This window comes from Pelodiscus sinensis, chromosome 2, assembly GCF_049634645.1.
Source record: "Pelodiscus sinensis isolate JC-2024 chromosome 2, ASM4963464v1, whole genome shotgun sequence".
Lineage (NCBI taxonomy): Eukaryota > Metazoa > Chordata > Testudines > Trionychidae > Pelodiscus > Pelodiscus sinensis.
Window position 1 is genome coordinate 241914562 of NC_134712.1, and position 20025 is coordinate 241934586.

A 20025-nucleotide genomic window follows, 5' to 3' on the forward strand; every position below is an offset into this window, starting at 1 on the left:
GGGGCTTGTGAGCGGGAATGCCCCCCCCCGAGAGCGAGGGGTCATGTTCCAAGCTGGGTTGCGGATTGTGTACTCTCTGCTCCTTGTTTCCTGCCCCCCCCCATTTGTTTTGGGTGCGCCCATCCCACTCCGGCCATCTGAAGAAGTGGGCTGCGCCCACGAGAGCTCAGGATCCCGTCTCCTGCTTGTTCGTACATGGGCGGGACCAGGCACCCCCGCCCCTTTCCTGGGGGAGAGTCCATTGATCGCGGCGACAGGGGGAGCGGCAGGCTGCGCAGCGTGGTTGAACGCAGGCGCTCGGGCCTAGTTCGGTGCGAGCCCGTGCCCGGAGGCGCCGCCAGCAGAAGCCACGGCACTGGCAGCCGGGGGCGCTGATCGGGCCGTTTGGCTCAGTCTCCCCCCGGGTCCCGGCGGGGAATGGTGCCTTCCGCAGCGCGCGCCTTGCTCCCGCGGTTCGGTTGTTCGGCGGGGGGAGGGGAAGGGAGCGCCGGGCTGGCCCCAGGGAGCGCGAGCCGCGGCTCCGCACGGACGGGACCATGTCGGCGGGCGGGGAGGAACTGAAAGTGCCCGAGGAGATGTTCAAAGATGTCAAGTTCTTCGCAGTGGGAGACATCGACCCCAAGGTACCGGGTCAACCCCCCCCCCCTCCGCCCGCCGCTGGGCACTGTGGGCTCTTCCACTGCTTCCTTGCGCCGGTGACAGCTGTGGAAGCTCGCGCCGCTTTAAAGCTCGCGCCGCGCATAAGTGTGTGTGTGTGTGCGCGCGGGGTGTCTCGCGCACTCTCTGAGGGGGTTGCGGGCGAATGGGCTGCAGTCTCTGTGTTTCCCTCCGCACCCCCCGCGCCGTGGAACCGGCCGCCCCGGTGCGCAGGCCCCAGAGCAGCCTGCGCGGAGCCGCCGGGCGGGACGGCGAGTGGGAGAGCGACTTCCCCGGACAGCGGCGGCCCCCGCGGCAGGGCCCTCGGGTCCAGCCAGCCCTCCGCAGCCCCTCGCCGCCTCCTCGGGTCCAGCCTCCCCTGCCCATCCCGCTACAGACCCACGGGGGGACCCCTCGCTCCGCCTCCCGGCCCTGTGCCCAGCGCCAGCCTCGGGCACGGCCCGCTCGCTAGGGCCGAACCGCGGGCACTGGCTGCTCCCTCCTTTCCCTGCCCGGCTTCAGGGAGCAGCGCGGAGCCCCCTTTCCTGCCCTGCCCCATTCCGGGCCATGGGCACTGAGCCCCCGGTCGCCTCATCCCTGTTCGCCCAGCCCCGTGCCACAGGCACTGACTGCACTGAAAGGTCACTCGCCCGGCGCCTGAGGGTGCGGAACATGCACGTTGCCATTGTGTCCCTGGATTTATAATGACCGCACTTAAAAATGTAGGGAACCGGGCGTGTAGTCAAGTCTTTGCACAATCACTCGGCACTTCTGTGTGTGAAAAATATATTGGGAGGGGGGGACTCTTTAGGGTTTGTTATAGTTACATATGATACATGTGAAGCGTTCCTCTCTGAAAGTATTAATCAATTGCTGCGGGTGATTAAAATCATTTTCTGTACCTTTTAAAGGAAATTAGAACATTCTCGCAGTCTAACTTCTTCACAAAGTTTTGACTGTCAGTAAGTAGCACACAAGGCCCCAATCAGACATTCTAAGAAATCCCTAACAATCCAGGATTTGAAAAAAAATCCCCAACCCAGCACTAGAAGTGCTAACTGCAGGGAATCTTGTGGAGGATGGAGGGTGAGGGAGTGTGATTTGTCAGGTTGTAAGGTCACTTTCATTTAATGACCAAATAAAAAGTGACTGAGTTTTCAGAGACCATTTACTTAGATTTGTTCTGGTTTTATATTTAATCTTAGCCAAAAGGCTGAGAAGCGATATAATACTATTAAACACAAAGAAGTGTTTTTATTATTTAGTAAAGTAAAAGCACTCAAAAGATAGGAAATGCCAGAATTAATATGACCTGTGCAACTTTAATTCAGCCCCCTGTGCATATTCATTATGAAAAGTGTTTAATTATATGATCACATATTATTTTCCCCATAAGACTCCAACCTCATTCCTTCCAAATATGGATGCTGCTTATTTAATGAGCAGCAGTTCAGTATTTTGCTTTATTCTTATTGTTCATTGTGTGGGGCCCCTTACCTTATATATTGCACACTATTCAGACTCTGCTGTGGAGTCAGAATTATTATTTTTCTTAAGGGTATTTCTATGGCGCCCCTCACTATTGTATTAAAGTGCTTCACAAACCGATACTACTTAAATCTTTTCAACACTGCTGTGAAGTGAGAGGTGGTATTATCCCCATTTCACAAATGGAATCTTAATTTTGGCTTTTTCTAATGTTTGTGCTTCACTTTGCAATCTTAATGGTATTTTAACATACCTTTTTATGTGTAACTCTGGATTTTTAAAACAAACTGAAAAATAGAAATTCCAACATGTGGCATCAGGATAACAGATAAGCCTTAATGGGTGAGGCTTATCTGTTATGGTTAACCAGTGGGGGCCCACTCCAGGCCAGCTGAGACAGGCAAGCTGTCCCCCTCACCCCATTTAATCAGTTAATGGGTTAAGCATAATGTTTCAATGGTTAACTAATTAAATGGAATTTTACACCCCTAATTTTGACACCCACAGTGGTCATCAGTAGGGTTGGAACCTTTACATCCATTGTACAGATCTCTGCTGTTGTTGGCACAGACCTCTGTTGTGGAATAACTAATAGTAGAGATGTTAAAATTAGATTAATTAATAATTGAATAGTCGATAGAATTTCCATTGACTATTCAATTAGTTAAGGGTGCGTCTGTTTTAAAATTAGCAACAGCTGGGTGGCTCTTGCTATCATTTCAAAGTGCCAGGCGGTGTTCTGCCTTTGAAATGCGGCATGGAGCCTGGAGCCAGTGGGAAGTCTTCTGCTGGCCCCAGGCTCCATGCGGCAATTCAGCTTTTGAAGCTGGCCCCAGGCTACATGCTGCGTTTCAGTCTTTGAAATGCACCATAGCCCCTACTGGGGCTCTTGTACATTTTAAAGATGGAATGCCACCGCTCTGCCCCTTCCCCTTCCCACGAAGCTGGAGCTGTGGGGAACTGGCTTTTAAGCAGGCTCCTCCCAGCACCCCATCTCTCTCACCTTGCTGCCTCTTTCTAATAGAGACAGCAAGGCCTGGAGCGGAGTGGAGCAGAGCGGAGCGGGGCGGGGGCGGAGGGAGGGACTAGTCAGTTAGTTGCTTACATCCCTAACTAATAGCAGGAGCAGTTTAACATCCCCTGTGTGTATTAACACCTTTGCCAGTGGGTTTCATAGATATTTGCTGACTACAGAGGAGTGGTTAGCTTCAGCAGTCTTGGGTTCTAGTCTAGGCTGTGGAAGCTAATTACCCTACTAGGCACAGACTCTTCTGGCCATTCCTGCCAAGCATGAACTCTTCTACCCTGTCCTTATTTCAGTCTTGTCTCTTTTCCCCCCCTTAAATCCTTATCCCATTCTCCTTGTCTTTTCAGTCCCAATCTCCTCTTTTCAGGATTTCACCACAGTCTTTGACGCCTACACTGGCATGATTTTGTGGAAATACTTTTAACGGAAAAGTTTTTCCGTTAAAAGTATTTCTGCAAAAGAGCGTCTAGATTGGCACGGATGCTTTTGCGCAAAAGCATCCGTGCCCAGTATAGATGCGCTTTTGCGCAAGAAAGCTCCGATGGCCATTTTAGCCATCGGGTGTCTTGCGCAAAAAATTAAGGTGCCTGTCTACACTGGCCCTCTTGCGCAAGTATTCTTGTGCAAGAGGGCTTATCCCTGAGTGGGAACATCAAAGTATTTGCACAAGAAGCACTGAATTTTTACATAAGAACGTCAGTGCTCTTGTGCAAATTCAAGCGGCCAGTGTGCACAGCTGGCAAGTTTCTTGCCAGTCTAGACACACCCTTACTGTTCCTGCACTCAGTCCGTGTTCCCCTCTTTCAGCTCATCATCTGATCTGCCTCTCTCTTCTTGTCCTAGTTTCTTTGCCCAGCCAGTCCTAGGTCTCCCTTCACATTTTAGCTCTTTGTCAAATCTGTCTCCCCATACACACTGGTCTTATTCTGTCTGCTCTCAGCTCCTTGTTTAGTCTCTACAGCCCTGTGTGGATACTAGGGATGTGAATGACTAATTGACTATCCAATAAGCAAATGCTAGTCGACTAGTCGCTTCCTTCCCCCTCCCCCCCGCGCTATCAGAAAGAGGCAGTAAGTGGGGACGGGAGGAGAGGATGCTTTAAAGCAGCAGCGCCTCATAGAGCCCGGGGCCAGACCCCGGGCTCCATGCAGCGCTGATGATTTGAAATGTTGTGTGCAGCCTGGGGCCAGCTGGGGACTGGGCTGCACGTGCACGCAGTGTTTCAAAGTGACAGTGCTGCGTGGAGTCCACAGCTGACCCCGGGCTCCACACAGCATTGCCACTTTGAAGCACTGCAGGGAGCACAAGGCCACTGGAGGATTGCTTGAGTCTCCCACTGGTCCCATGCTCCCTGCAGCACTTTCGCCTTTGAAGTGTAGCAGAGGCACCCTTATCGACTAATCGAATAGTTGATGTAAATTGCATTGACTATTCAATTAGTGAGTTCATCATAATTTTACGTCCCTAGAGGATACAAATGTCTACTTGCAGATGTGGCTATCCACGTATAGAAATCAGTATTCGCTGATCTGCAGCCCTCTACTCTCAGGAGATGCAGCCAAAAGAGATTAGTGTGGTACTGCCACTCCAGGTGGGGCTGTACGACCCTCTGACGGATGCAACTGGGTGGTACACCTGCATGGCTTGGAGGAGCTGCCAGCCCGGGGTACTGGATCCTGGAAGCAGCAGCAGCAGCTTCCTTTCTCATTTGGCTGCAGCATCTTCTGGGAGTAGATCAGCAGATGCCAGTTTCTATCCACGGATATCTGCATCTGCAGGCAGGCATTTGTACGCGCACAAGGTTCTACCAATCTTGGTAAACCTCCTGCTTCCACCAGCACAGTAGCTGTTCATCCCAGTTCCCCTTCAAGATTTCCCTTAATACCTCTTCTCCCTGGTCTCTTGCCAAACCAATTTCAACCTTCCCTTCCCCTCTATCTCCCAGTTTCAGCTGACCCCTTGTCCCAGTCTGTTCATTTCCTTCTCTCCTAGTTCAGCTTTTGTTTCTCCCACATTTGAATTTGATAGCTTCCCTCTCTGTGCCACCTGGATACCAGAAAACAGATATCAGAGGGGTAGCCGTGTTAGTCTGAATCTGCAAAAGCGGCGAGGAGTCCTGTGGCACCTTATAGACTAACTGAAGTGTTGGAGCATAAGCTTTCATGGGCAAAGACCCACTTCTCATGCATCTGACGAAGTGGGTCTTTGCCCACGAAAGCTTATGCTCCAACACTTCAGTTAGTCTATAAGGTGCCACAGGACTCCTCGCCGCTTTTGCAGAAAACAGATGTCACCCACAGTGCTGATAAATGCAAAGTATTTCATATAGGAAAACATCTCAAATATACATACAAAATAATGGGGTCTAAATTAACTGTTACCACTCAAGAAACAGATCCTAGTGTCATTGTGGGTTGTTTTCTGAAAACGTGCACTCAGTGTGTCAAGATAGAAAAGGTGACAGAATGTTAGGAACCATTAAGACAGGAATATATAATAAGACAGAAAATGCTATAGTACCACTGTATAAATTCATGGTATGCCCACACCTTCATGGGTTCTGATCACCTGTCTCAAAAATGGTATATTAGAAATGGAAAAGGTACTAATAAGAGAAACAAAAATGATTAAGGGTATGGAACAGCTTCTACATGAGGAGAGATTAGAAAGACAGGTACTGTTCAACTTGGAAAAGAGGGGCATTACTAGGGGTGTGTCTAGACTACATGCCTCCTTCGACGGAGGCATGTAGATTAGCCAGATCGGAAGAGGGAAATGAAGCCGCGATTAAAATAATCGCGGCTTCATTTAAATTTAAATGGCTGCCCCGATCTGCCGATCAGCTGTTTGTCGGCAGATCGGGGGAGTCTGGACGCGATGCCCCGACAAAGAAGCCTTTCTTCATCGACACAGGTAAGCCTGGTTTCACGAGGCTTACCTGTGTCGATGAAGAAAGGCTTCTTTGTCGGGGCATCGCGTCCAGACTCCCCCGATCTGCCGACAAACAGCTGATCGGCAGATCGGGGCAGCCATTTAAATTTAAATGAAGCCGCGATTATTTTAATCGCGGCTTCATTTCCCTCTTCCGATCTGGCTAATCTACATGCCTCCGTCGAAGGAGGCATGTAGTCTAGACACACCCTAAGGGAGATATGATAGAAGTCTCTAAAATCATGGCTGGCGTGGAGAAACTGGACAGGAAACAGTTATTTAATTATTCACATAAAACAAGAACCAGGAGTCACTTAATGAGATTAATAGGCAGCAGTTTTATACATAAGGAAGTACTACTTAACAAAATTTATCTACATGTGGAGTTCATTACCACAGGGTGTCATGAAGGCCAAAAGTGTAACGAGTTTAGAGAAGTTCATGGAGGATCGGTCCCTCAGTGACTATTAGTCAAGGATGCAACCCTATGCTTTGGATGTCACTGTGCCACTGAGATGTTTCAACTAGATGACCGGGCCTGTTTTGTTCTTTCCCTTAGAAATGCTTGGCATTGACTACTGTCAGAAGACAGAATACTGGGTTAGATGCATCATTAGTGTTACCTAGTGTGGTCATTCTTACAAAATTTTACAAAATCATTTTCAGCATGAGGCAGAAACTCAACATGTAAAATTTCAGCCAAATGATTCACGGCAAAGTTATAAGCAACTGAAGAGAGGGGCTTTTAATGGAAAGTGTTGGGGGCAAACAATATTAGGTAAGTGCAATATTAGGTGGCCTTGCCTATAACACAATTGTGTTTTCTATAATAAAACAAGAAGCGAAATTAGTGAAATATTACTTCTCCATCTCCAAGGGTTATTAGTATTGCTAAATTAATATTTTTCTCAAGCCAAAAATCTTAAGATGATCTTTTGATTTGTCTTCCTCTTTGGTTTTTAGGTTATTCAGCTTCTGAAAGCTGGGAAAGCAAAGGAGGTTTCTTATAATGCACTGGCTTCACACATTATTGCAGAAGATGGAGACAACCCTGAGGTTGGAGAATCTCGTGAGGTCTTTGATCTCCCTGTGGTAAAGGTGAGTAACTACTATATAACATGAGAGAAAATTTAATGTAATTGTTTTCCACGGTAATTAATTGTAATTTTGTAAAGTACCATTCATGTTCATCTGATGTGTGGAGAAAATGGGAGGGGAGGGGTTAACTTTCTTCTAAACTTGGTGCTCAATTTATTTTCTGAATGACAGTTATATAGGACTAGAAGACTTACCTGGAGCTGTCCGAGACCTTCAGGGCAGGAGGCTGGCAGTTTGGGGGGTGCAGGAGTAAGGACGGAGCCTTGGAGATGTGGGGGGCAGGACAGGAGGCTGGGGGCATGGGGTGTGTGAGAATGAGGGTTGAGGAGGGGCTCAGGGTGGGGAGTCCCATTCGCTGGAGCCTTCTGTCTCCTCCCAGTCCTCCTCCCCCAGCCACCAGTGGCTTCCCAGTTTTAGCCCCGGTGCACCCCCACACCACTGTATTTATCTGCTCCTCCAATCTCAGCTTCCATTGACCACGGATCGCCGTTCTTGGCCAAGAGGAGCTGCGATCGCTTGTATCTGTGGAGGCACAGATAAATATAGCAGCAGTGGCTCACCAGGGGCTAACCCTGGTGAACCTTTGCAGTTTTATTGCCCACCCCAGCTCCTGGTGGTGTGGCTGCTTCCAGCAGCTACTCTGCATATAGCTCTCCTCTGTGCTCTCTGCTCCCAGTGGCCACTCTCAGTATTGTGTCCTCCTTTCTGTACCCATCCCTTTTCTGTCTATCCCTTCCTTTCCATTTTATGGAAAACAGTCCTATTCCCAGCACTTCCCGTTTTCTTGGCACAACCAAACACCTGACCTGGCTTTAAGTTAGGATAAGAGGAAGCTGCATACCAAATTCGGTGGTTCTAGTTCTTACCATTCAAAGGGAGAGGTGCAGCATTCAGGACCTGTGGGAGTGAATGGGGACTGTTTCCTCCCTACTCCTGCGGGTTCCCTGCTGCTCCCCTTCCTTTGAAATGTACAAGAACCGTGGGCATCTCTTGTACATTTCAAAGGCAGAGGCTCAGCAGGATAGCCAGCGCCCCCTTTATCGACTAATCAAGTAGTCGATGGAAATTCCGTTGATTACTCGATTATCTGAATAATCCAAATTTAACATCCCTATACTGTTTTGTTCACTGTTACAAACGTTTCATAGTTATGAACTAAATTACTGAGGTATTTGTAACTTTCAGGTTCTACTATAGTACATGGGTTTACATGCCCATGTAGAAATATAAATAGAATAAACAAACAGGGAACAGTAGAAGTCAAAAATGAAATTTCAGTAGAAGCAGGTTTCTATTTAAACAATAACAAGTCCATTTTCTAGAATGGTTTTGGCTCCTCAGTTTGGTAATAGTGATTATAATATGAAGCTCTCACACAATGCTTTTCGTTTGTGAGATCAGTGGAAGGGGAGTATCATTTCTTCCTATCACATTCTGGGGTGTAATTCAGCTAGTGAGAGGTAATATTCCTACCTATCCTTCAACGCTGGGTGCCTCACTATGCTTTGCTGTTGTAGCTCCCAACCTGTGCCCCCTTGTAATCAAATATTATACAGGCCACACCCTGGCTGCGTCTAGACTGTCTAGACTGGCCGCTTTGAATTAGCGCAAGAACACTGACGATCTAATGTAAGATTGTCAGTGTTCTTCCACAAATACAACGACTCTCCCATTCGGGAAAAAGCCCTCTTGTGCAAATGCTTTTGCGCAAGAGGGCCAGTGTTGACAACTGAGAACCGTTTTGCGCAAAAAAGCCCCGATGGCGAAAATGGCAATCGGGCTTTCTTATGCAAAACCGCGTCTAGATTGGCACGGACGCTTTTCCGCAAAAAGTGCTTTTGCACAGAAGCGTCCGTGCCAATCTAGATGCTCTTTTCCACAAATGCTTTTAGCAGAAAAACTTTTCTGTTAAAAGCATTTGCAGAAAATCATGCCAGTCTAGATGCAGCCCGAATGTCTCCGTATAGCTGTAGCCTGCCAGCCATGCTCCAGTCACACTGTTTTCCACTAGCCTCCCATTACCACTTGCAAAATGATCTCAACCCACTTCCAGTCTCCAAAATTTCCCCAAACGTGTGTTCTTCACTGTCTAGTTCTCTTCGGGACGACAATTCAGATGGTGAAGGTCTGTTGTCCCATAAGGGGTCAAGATTTAACAATTTGTTTTCTAACTGGAGATACTCAGACAGTTCAGCTTAAATATAACACTGGATTAGTTTTGATTAAAGGTTAAAACACATTTCTTTAATTTGCTAGGGTTAAGATTTAGGTAAAGAGTTAGATTTTAAGTGAGTACAAGTATAAGGAATGAAAGTTAGAAATGCTTAAAACGGAAATGAAGATAAAATGCTTTCTAGTAACTAAAACTTAACAAACAAGGCTTAGATCAAATAAAATCCTTACTACATGTTCCCAGCAACAGAGGTGACCAAGTTTTCATGTTAGAACCCTTCTTAAGTCCAAAGTCTGGTTCTTTTGATGCCTTAGGTACAAAAGCAAGAGAGAGCGGGGGAGAGAGAGAAAGTCAGAATTTTTTGGGAGTTGAGACATTTACTAAGGGTGGGGACAATGTGCGAAGCCTACCCCTCTCACTCCTCCCAGAGCCCGGAGCAGAGAGCCACAAGGAGCAGCCAGCTATATCGAGCAATCTAGGCCTGCAGCAGGCAGGGAGCCTTCCTGGCAGATCTGCTGGCTGGGAGCTGCATAAGTAAACGCCTCCCGGTCATAGCCTGATTCTGGCACGCCAGTCCCTCTCTCCCCGCAACTCCCTGACCCAGCTCACTACCCCCTCCTGATTCAGGTCACCATCCAAACCCTCTGTATACTCCTTCACTCTTTCCCCAGGTCATTAGTCCCTCCCTGACCCTTCACCCCCTTCTACATCCTTCCCCTAGGCCAGAATATTCTCCTGCTCCCATACCCCTTCCTGGACCCTGCACCACAAGTCTCTGCCCCACATCACAACACTCTCCTTCATCTATACTCTGTTCCAGACGCCATACTCCTACATCCCCCAGTTCCATACCTTAGGCTCACTTCTGCATCCAGCCTCTGTCCCAGACCCTGGATCCCTTCCATAGAAAAGTGTGGAACCACTTACCAAAATCTTGGAGTGGCACCTCCCATCAAAAATTATTGCCTACCCCGGATGTTGGGTGTAAATACAGGCATTTCCCGGGTTACGTACAAGATAGGGACTGTAGGTTTGTTCTTAAGTTGAATCTGTATGTAAGTCGGAACTGGCGTCCAGATTCAGCCGCTGCTGAAACTGATCAGTTTCAACAGCGGCTGAATCTGGACACCAGTTCCGACTTACATACAGATTCATCTTAAGAACCCCAGGCGTCCCCAAGTCAGCTGCTGCTGAAACTGATCAGCAGCTGATTTCAGGAAGCCCGGGGCAGAGCAACTCTGCCTCGGGCTTCATGTAGTCAGCCGCTGGTCAGTTTCAGCAGCGGCTGACTTGGGGACGCCTGGGGCAGAGCAGCTCGGGTGCTGCTGGGTTGGTCTAGTAGCGCGGCCGCTCCTCGGCGCTACTGGACCAACCCAGCAGCACCCCAGCTGCTCTGCCCCAGGCGTCCTGATTCAGCCGCTGCTGAAACTGATCAGCAGCGGCTGAATCAGGACTCCTGGGGCAGAGCAGCTGGGGTGCTGCCGGGTTGGTCCAGTAGCGCCAAGGAGCGGTGCTGCGGGACCAACCGGCAGCACCCCAGCTGCTCTACCACAGGCCCCGGGCTTTGCTCCACGTCTCCCTGGTCTGCTGGGGGAGGCACTAGCTGCGTCCCCTCCCCCCCCCCCCGCCAGCAGACCAGGGAGATGGAGATGCGGAGCAAAGCGGCGGAGGACCCGGGCCGGACCGCGGCGCTTCCAGATCAGCGCCGCGGTCCGGCCCGGGTCCTCCGCTACTTTGCTCCCCGTCTCCCTGGTAACGTAAGTCGGATCCGCGTAACTCGGGGACTGCCTGTATCTTCAATTCTGCATATCTTTTTAAGTGAGTCCAAATAGCTGGTGTTTAAAGCAGAGCACCAGATGTCAGAAAATCTCGGTTCTATTCCAGTCTTTGCTGCTGACTTGCTCTGTGACCACTCATTGTTTGTGTTTAAAAGTTTGTAATATCAGGTGGGGTGTTGTGAGAATTAAATACTTTGTTTATAAAACACGTGGTAATCCTAAAATGAAAGGTGTTGTGGAACTGAAATTTGGTTTTAAAATGAATAGACAGGAATCGCGCTATTATTTGTGTGTATTGCTTCAGATACTTTGCTAAAAATATACTTCATTCATTTTGTCTTGCAGCCTTCCTGGGTGACTCTGTCTGTTCAATGTGGAGCTCTTCTGCCGTATCCTTTCTGTTGAATTGTTCATGTTGTACCATACATATGAAAAATATATGAACATTATATATTCTGGTGGTCACATAGCTGGAATTGTGTACTTTAGGTGTCAGAGTGTAGATCTGCCCTCTCAGTAGCAGAATGTCTCTTTATATTGTGATGGTTGTATCTTTTGTGTAAAGGGTTCAGAATTTTTTTTCAATGAATGCTTTGAATTTGCAGTATATTGGCTTATGGAGCAGCCATTTCAAAGGACTCTAAACTAGTTATCCCTTTTTTTTTAATGCCCTCAGTTTGTGAAGTTATTTTGCTGTAACTTGTTTTTGTTTCAATGAGATATACACATCTCTGCAGTAACTTTTCTGAGTAGCTACCTCTGTGCATATCAGCCTAGCTCATTGGTTAACATACATGGTTACATGCAGAACCCAGAACCCATGCTTAGAACCCAGCTTCCCACGAGCACTGCCTTCTGCCTGGCTCCCCCTTGTAAACATGTAACCTCTGTACATTTCAGCAGTTATATGTTTACAAAAATAAACATATTTTAACATCCCCTAATTCAGTGGTCCCCAGTGTGGTGCCTGCGGGCGCCATGGCGCCCGCCGAGCCATTTCTGTGCGCCCGCAGAGTGATCGGGGCCAGCCCTGCCCCCGGGCACATGGTGCATGGGCGGTGCCGGCTCCTGGGCGTGCAGCGTATGGGTGTCCCTGCCCCCGGGTGCATGGCTTATGCAAAAAGGGGGTTTTGCGCAAAAGGGTGCCGTCTACACAGCGCTTTTTTGCACAAAAACCTCTTGCGCAAAAGGGAAAGGAAGAAGAAATGCAAATGAGTGTGACATATGCAAATGAGTGTTCCATTTGCATTTGCTCTTCCGCATGAGGCCCATAGTGTAGACATAGCCCTAGAGTCCTTATGATATCTGAAAGTACCGGATCGGTATTAAAGGTATTAACGGCTACCCAGGTAACCAGTTAAAAATAAGTGACTGCTTATTGGTTAACTCTCTCGGTGAACTGCAACAATGCCCCTTATGCTCTTCATTTAAAACTTGGACCGGCTGCCTGGCTCAGTCCCAGCCCACTGGTCTCAGTTTTAAATGAAAAATATGCAGGGAAGCTGCATGCCGCCCCGCACTGCTATCTCTTCCTTTTCCGTGATTACCTGGAAATTTCTTTTCTTAGAGTAACGAGGTTCCCAAATCTGGCCCACCCTCCAGACAAACAGATCATATAGAATAAAGATGGCAATGGACAGCCAAAGGTTTGGGTTTTTTGTTGTTAGGTGCATTTTATCATGCTTTGTAGTAGGAGACACCCTTATGCTTTTTCCTGAAAATATAGGTAACACAACCTATCTAGGAAGGTAGATTTACACAAGAACAGCCATATTGGGTCAGTGGTTCATCTATCCCTGTATCCTGTCATCTTACAGTAGCCAGTGCAAGGTGCTTCAGAAAGAATGGTTTTAAAGACAAGATACATGCCTGAAAAATAAGTTGATGGTTTCATGCCTTTTGCTTTTTGTGTGTGTGGTTTTTCTTTTGGCGGAATAAAATGTGCGGAATAAGCTGTCCATGAGGAGCAAGATCACAGTGCCATTTAGTTGAAGCAAAATGCAGGACAATGTAGCACTTTGTAGTGTTACATTGTCCTGCATTTTGCTTCAACTACCCCAGACTAACACGGCTACATTTCTATCACTAGTGCCATTTAGGGCCCCTACTGTAGTTAGAAATAGTCTGAATCAGTTTGACTTGAAACTTGAATTTTCACTGAAATTTGCAACTTGATGAAAAAAAGTCTGTCACTTTGAAGGACTAGCTTTTGTTTGTTTTTGGTTTGGCTTTTTAAATGTTCAAATATATGAGAAGTGCCATACATAATATCATTAATTCTCTTCTAAAACCCTCCAAGAATATTCCATTCCAGTTTTATGTCCTTGACATCTGTTTCCCAGGGTGAATGGTTTCTCTCCAGAATCATGTGAGATCTTTTTTGGAGTCACTGCTTGTCTCTCTCAGGTGAGAATATAACCATTTTAAAGAAATACAGCTTAGAATAATTACAATACATTTGTATATTTTGGTGTTCTGTTTATTGTTTTCCTTATCTTCCTGCATGTACCATGCCTTTTCTTCTTTGGTTTACAAGAAATGAACCACTATTTGAGCAGCATTAGACTAAATACTTAATTGGATATCATATGTGGAGATCCACAGAATCCTTTTATCCTAAGTGTCGAATGAAAATGGCATTTAGATGGCATTCAGCAGTACAGAGATACTCTAGTATACAGAATGCAGTATGCAGAAATTATGTGCCTTTTACTTTTAATTTTTTTATGTCTTATTTTAGTGTTTTTGTTTAGCTTGCTATCCATGCATTAAGCAGGGAAAACTTTGCAAAATAACTGATCATCATGATTATACCTATTGTTTTGTTGGAGGTACCAGAGCTAAAATTTCAGACAGGGTAGGCTCCAGTCCTGGAAAAATATATCACTTGCTTAATCTTAATACTGTGAACATTTCTATTGCACCAGTTCACACACTGAGTTCATTTGTCTTTCCAGGCTGGTGCCTGTGGTTTTAAATTACTGCTGGTGCTGTAAGGAAAATGTTTATTTTCTGTTGCATATGAATGTACAGGTTTACTTGGCTTGTTTGACAGAATAGTACATAATGTGTTAGTCAACAAGATTTTTTGATTGTTTTCATGTGTTGTAAATGTGGTCTCCTGGTTTTTATTTTGTTTTACTTTTTGTTAGTGCCTTTGTCCCTAACAGATGTTAATAGGTTAAATGAATTTATCTTCATCCTTTAAAGTCTGAAGAATATTGGGATTTTTTTAAGGCTGCTGGTGTCTTGGTCATTATAATTACATGCAACACTTAGGAATTTGGTAGTCATTGGCATGGATAACCAAAAGATTTTTTATTATTATTCAGTAATGATATTCCCTAGCTTGGAGAATGTCAATGCGAGTAAAGTCCATAAAACAGTTATTTTTGTTAAAAGAAGGGGGGATTTTTTGAGTTGCAAGGTAGTGGTTAAAGCTAAATAAGTAGGTCATCTTATGTGAGTGAACAAGTCTTGATATTTGCATTTTAGTTCTATAGTTGTTACGTGATCGCTTCAGAAAATAATATCTTAATTTCAGGTTAGCATAAGTGAAGAACATCTGCTAAAGTTACTTTTTATTGTATGGGTTAAGGCATGGTCCTTCAGTGTTTCTTGTAAGTGTCATACTAGTTCTTTATTGAACAATGGTGGGAAGTAGAACATTAGTTAAATTTCTAAACAGTATTTTACAAGCTAGTAGGGGGCTGCACCCTCTGCTCACTGAACTCGCCTATCTCTCGCTGACGCTTTTGCTTCACTGAGAGAGCCTGTTGACGCTGATGACATGATAACGTCATGTTGCCTGGCAGGAACATTCTGTCGTCCAGCAGGATTTTTTTTTATAAATATAGAGAGATAATAATGCTCTTGAAACAAAATAAGTTTTGTTGCATAGCACTAAAAGGTTTATTTTTAATTTCTTATTAGATTTCATCTGAAGACCGAAGTGTGCTATGGGCTTTGGTTACTTTTTATGGAGGAGATTGCCAGCTGAGCCTCAATAATAAGTGTACTCATTTGATTGTGCCTGAGCCAAAGGGGGTAAGAGTTTATTACATGTACAATCTTTCTTGATATAGTTCTCATTTGCTTCTGAATAATCTAACAATTTTCATCTTTCCTGAAGTTCTTTAAAACCTCATTTTGCTTACTGGATTTGAAAAGCAGAACTGATCATGTTAATGCATTGCAGCTAATTGTCTTACATATTTATTTTTCCTACAGCTTTGAGTTAGATTAATTCAAAAGGTCTCGCAGCTTCAATTTATGTATTTCTAATCTGATTGTAGCTACATAAAAACTTTAGACATCAAACAGTTATTTAACTGGCTTTATAGTTGCCTTCCTAATCACTCCTGTATACTAGTCAGTAGCACACTTGTGTTGTTATGTCATTTGTGAAGAAAAATTACAGTGCTAGAGTAGAAATACTTTAAAACCACATGTTGACTGTGATCTTCTTACTTGACTATCATTGAAAACATGATTTTCAGTGCCTTCCATTTTGTTGACATTTTAGGAGTGTATGAGGAGAATAAAAAAGGAAACCCTAAATAACAAAATTCCCAAAGGATTTTCTTTTTGGAGGAAGATGAAGGGTTATTTTGTCCCATTACTTACTGTACCATATTTTGATTAAAAATACTGAGCATTATATACAGGATTCAGAGCACTTCACAAACGCCAGTTAACCTTCAGATTAAGTAAAAGGTATTATTTTTATACAGTTGGGGAAACTGAATAACAGAGGCATGGGGATTTGCCAAAAATGGTACATGGGGACTAGGGATGTGAAAGTGTAATTGTGTACACAGTTACATGCAGGCTTCCAGTATGCACAGGTAGCCGCCAAGTCCTAGAGTACACCAGCTCCTGGGGAACTGCCAGCTCCCAACGCTGCTGCCTCTGTATCAGAGGCAGCAGCATCAAAGGGAAGGGAGCAGGCTGGAACTGGTGGACACGGGGTGCTGATTTAAAGGTTACATGCATTTTAATATCCCTAATGGTCAGGGCTCACCAAACCACGACAAGCCCCGCTCGCCAGCCGCGCAGTTCAGCATGCTGCGCATGCGCAGACCGCATTAATTGTCAAGCCCTGCTAATGGTGACAACACCAGTACATTCTCCTAGTATCCAATAAATAATGTTCTAGTTATGGAATTTCCAGTATAAATATTACCTTTTTTGGGGGAAAAAAAGTCGTCGTGTATTTGTTCTCAAACCATAATTAAATATTTTGTAAAAAATCAAAAAACACAAACCACAAAAAAGTTACTTTAGACATTTTTAGTTAGCAGTGGATGCAGGAAGATTTTCTTTGGCATTTGTTTTGTGCTTTGGTAACTTAAGTTGTGAGCCTTCAAGAAGTTCAGCAAATACTTGACATTATGGATGTGAATAGTCTAAAAATATTTGAAAAAAAGCGTGTGTATGAAGGCTTGCTGAACCGAGGTCTAAAATGTATACTTTAAATTTATGCAGAAGTTTGTCAGGTTTAGAAAATTCTGATTGAGAAATAAACTTGTTAGAAATGTTTGTAATGTACGTAGTGTTTGTATACAGTGCATTGATTGAATTTACTACCATCTTATCAAAAGTGTGATTATTTTTTTCCCAGCTATAAAATTAATCTGGGAGATCTTTGGGCCTCTTGTGAGGGAAGGAAAAAGTACTTCTATTGATTTTGGCAGGAATCTTATAATTTCTCCCCACCAGCCCCAAAATAAATAAAATTAAAATCTATTTATATATTTTGGAAATGTGTGTCTGTCTGAGAGTCCATTTGTTCAAGAACTATTCCTAAACGCTAAAAGTTTGGATCACCAAATTTGGCATGCAGCTTCCTCTTATCCTAACTTAAAGCAAAATCAGAGTTTGGTTGTGCCAGAAAAACGGGATATGCCTGGTATTCAGTTGTTTTCCATAACACAGAAAGGATGGGGGATGGTCGGAGGAGATCTATACTGCAGCGATCACTGGGACAGCGAGTTCAGGGTATAGCTATATTGCAGAGTGACCCCTCGAGGCAGCTTCACCAGCAAGACAGTGGCCAGCTGGGACTGGGGCTTGCCATCTGGCCGGCTATTGGACTGGGTAAGTGGCCTCCCTGCCCCAACCCCATCTGCGCGTCTCCCCCTCCCCCCCCTGGCTCCAGCTGCGTCCCCCCCCGGCTCCAGCTGCATTTTTAGACTGGGGAAGGAGCCCCGCTGGTCACCAGCTGCGCTGCTGTGGACACCCCGTCCCCGATTACTCTTGGGGAGGAACAGTGCAGCCCCACTCCCTCCAGTAGATGCCATGGAGTGGGTGGAAACCACGGTCTGTCCCTGACCTCCCCTTGCCCCAGAGTCAGGAGGGCAGGAACTGCAGCCCAGCTCCGTCCGGTCCACCTCCTCCATGAGTGGAGGTCGGAGGTGGCTGGGCATGTTGATTGGCCAGAGGAGGTGCCAGCAGGGGAGAGGGGGAATGGGCAATGCACTTACATGCTTTTTAAAAATTCTGTATATATTTAATGCACCATTACCATTTTAATTAACACCCTTCCCATACCTCCCCCATATCTTTGTCTGTTATACTTTTCTCTATTTGTTGGTAAAGTGCTATGTACATTTAATGTGCTATTTACAGATACTATACTCTCTCATTGAATAGTGGAGAGGAAAAACATTTTCTCTAAAATATCTTCCTTTCACTATTTCAAATGACACCAAAATCAAATGATTGCAGAATAATAATCACAGAGAAGTGGAATTGTTGTTATTTTTCAGTCACCTGGTATGTGGCCACAGAACCATTAAGAAATTGTAAAGCTTTTCAAGCTGGGACTCTTTAACATCCCATACTCTTAATTGTCCTTCTCTTCCTCTCTGGATGACAGCCAAATTGATGGCAGATCTGTCCATCTTCCTGTGAAGAGTGTGCTTTTTTAAAAAAAAGCTATGGTATTTGTTAGTCGTGGGGTGTTACTTCTCTTTCTAGCTGGTTAGGTTAACTCCAGGCCCTCTGCCCTCAATTTATTAGTTCTGAGTACCTGAGTCACCATTTTTATCTGTGATGATAGACATGGGGGCACGTTCACAGTTGTTAAGACAAATCATCTTCTATGGTTGACACAAAGAAAAGCGATCCCTCTCCAACTCCGTCCAAGTTAGGAGAGTCCTTGCTCTCAGGTCCAAAGAATTTGGGTCCAAGTAAACTTCCTCCTCATGAGAACGTGGAATGAAGTAGCACAGGTCCCTCATTTCTGGTAACAGTTCTGACATGCAAACTGAAGAACTGCTCGCTTCAACGTCCAGATCAAACCCTGTGCTGATAACGTCACATCTGCAGATGGATCTGTCCTCTGCTGTGACCAGAGAAGCATTGAATCCTGTGGCTCCAGCAAAAGATTCACTTCAGATCCAAGACCAATATCTCTCTGGAAGATGTGTTTGCTCTTCCCTGTCCTTGCTCCACTCTCATCTAAGGTCCATCTTTATTCAGAAACAAAGTTATTCCACAGAACAAAGTCTCAGAGGGGTAGCCATGTTAGTCTGTAACTGAAAAAACTTTAAAAAACAACAAATGGTCCTGCAACACCTTAGAAAGTGCAGCACCTTAGGGACTAACAAAAAATGTAGATGGTATCATGAGCTTTCGTGGGCACGCTTTAGTGATTCCATGTAATTTTGCTCCTTATATTTTTCTGATTCCATGTAATCTTGCTCCATATATTTTGGATATTGCCTTACCCAATTTCCCATAACTGGAGAGCTTTAACAGCAGACAGACAAATGGCTGCTAGAAATTATTCATTATGGTTGTCTGATTGAATTTTTCTTGATTCCTGCCCACAAACCTCTTTCCCAGTTCATTTTTGAGGCCTAATCTCACAAGGAAATTCTGTGTCAAGAAGTGGACTCCCTTCATCAGAGAGCTGTAGAATTCCAATTCAGTATCAGTATCAGTATCAGTGGAAATCAATTCTATTCCCGTACTTGCGACGAGGAGTCCTGTGGCACCTTATAGACTAACTGAAGTGTAGGAGCATAAGCTTTCGTGGGCAAAGACCCACTTCGTCAGATGCATGTAGTGGAAATTTCCAGAGGCAGGTATAAATATGCAGGCCAGGATCAGGCTGGAGATGACCAGGTGGATCCAATCAAGGAGGATGAGGCCCACTTCTAGCAGCTGATCTGGAGGTGTGAATTCCAAGAGAGCAGAAGCTGCTTTTGTAGTTAGCAAGCCATTCACAGTCTTTGCTTTTGCAGATTCAGACTAACACGGCTACCCCTCTGATACTTGATTCCCGTACTTGTTAGTCCTCAAAAAGAAGAGGGGATTGAGTCTGACTCTTGATCCACACCATCTAAATATATTCACCTGAAAATTAAAATACTGCATGGTCACACTATCAGTCATTCCCTCTCAACATGAAAGACGTATAGTGTCACATAGACCAGTGGTCTCCAACCTTTTTAAGCATGAGATCACTTTTTGAATTTAAGTGCAATCCAAGATCTACCTCACACCAAAATACCCTGCCCTGCCTTCTTTGTGCCGTTTCTCTGAGGTCACACCCTCTGCTCACTCCATCGTCCCTCACTTTCACCAGGCTAGAGCAGAGGGTTGGGGTGCAGGCTTTGATCTTGGATTAAGGAATTTGGAGTGTGAGAGGGTCTCTGAACTGAGCTTGCGGCAGGCTGTTGGGGTGCCGGAGGGGTTCTGGGAGAGTGTTTGGATGCAGGGGAGCTCGGGGCTAGGGCAGGGACTTGAGGTGCAGGAGGGGGTAGGGTTCATGAACGGGGTACGGTTTCAGGATGTGGGCACCAGCTGAACCCTTCTTACCTCAAGTGGCTCTTGGGTGGTGGTGCAATGGGGCTTAGGCAGGCTCACTCCTGCCCTGGCCCTCC

General features: G+C 45.5%; 1 protein-coding gene across 2 annotated transcripts in view; it reads left to right on the top strand.

The window, feature by feature from the left end:
• The first annotated feature begins 226 nt into the window (after positions 1 to 226).
• PAXIP1 (PAX interacting protein 1) overlaps positions 227 to 20025 on the top strand; it is a 96600-nt gene continuing 76801 nt past the window's right edge. For both annotated transcript variants that reach the window (XR_012902118.1, XM_075922770.1), the window contains exons 1-5: positions 227 to 623; positions 7046 to 7180; positions 11477 to 11520; positions 13474 to 13537; positions 15065 to 15178. Coding sequence is in view for 1 of the 2 variants with exons in the window: in XM_075922770.1 (XP_075778885.1) it covers positions 537 to 623; positions 7046 to 7180; positions 11477 to 11520; positions 13474 to 13537; positions 15065 to 15178 (444 nt within the window). In the remaining variant the exon portion in view is untranslated. The remainder of the gene's footprint in view (positions 624 to 7045; positions 7181 to 11476; positions 11521 to 13473; positions 13538 to 15064; positions 15179 to 20025) is intronic.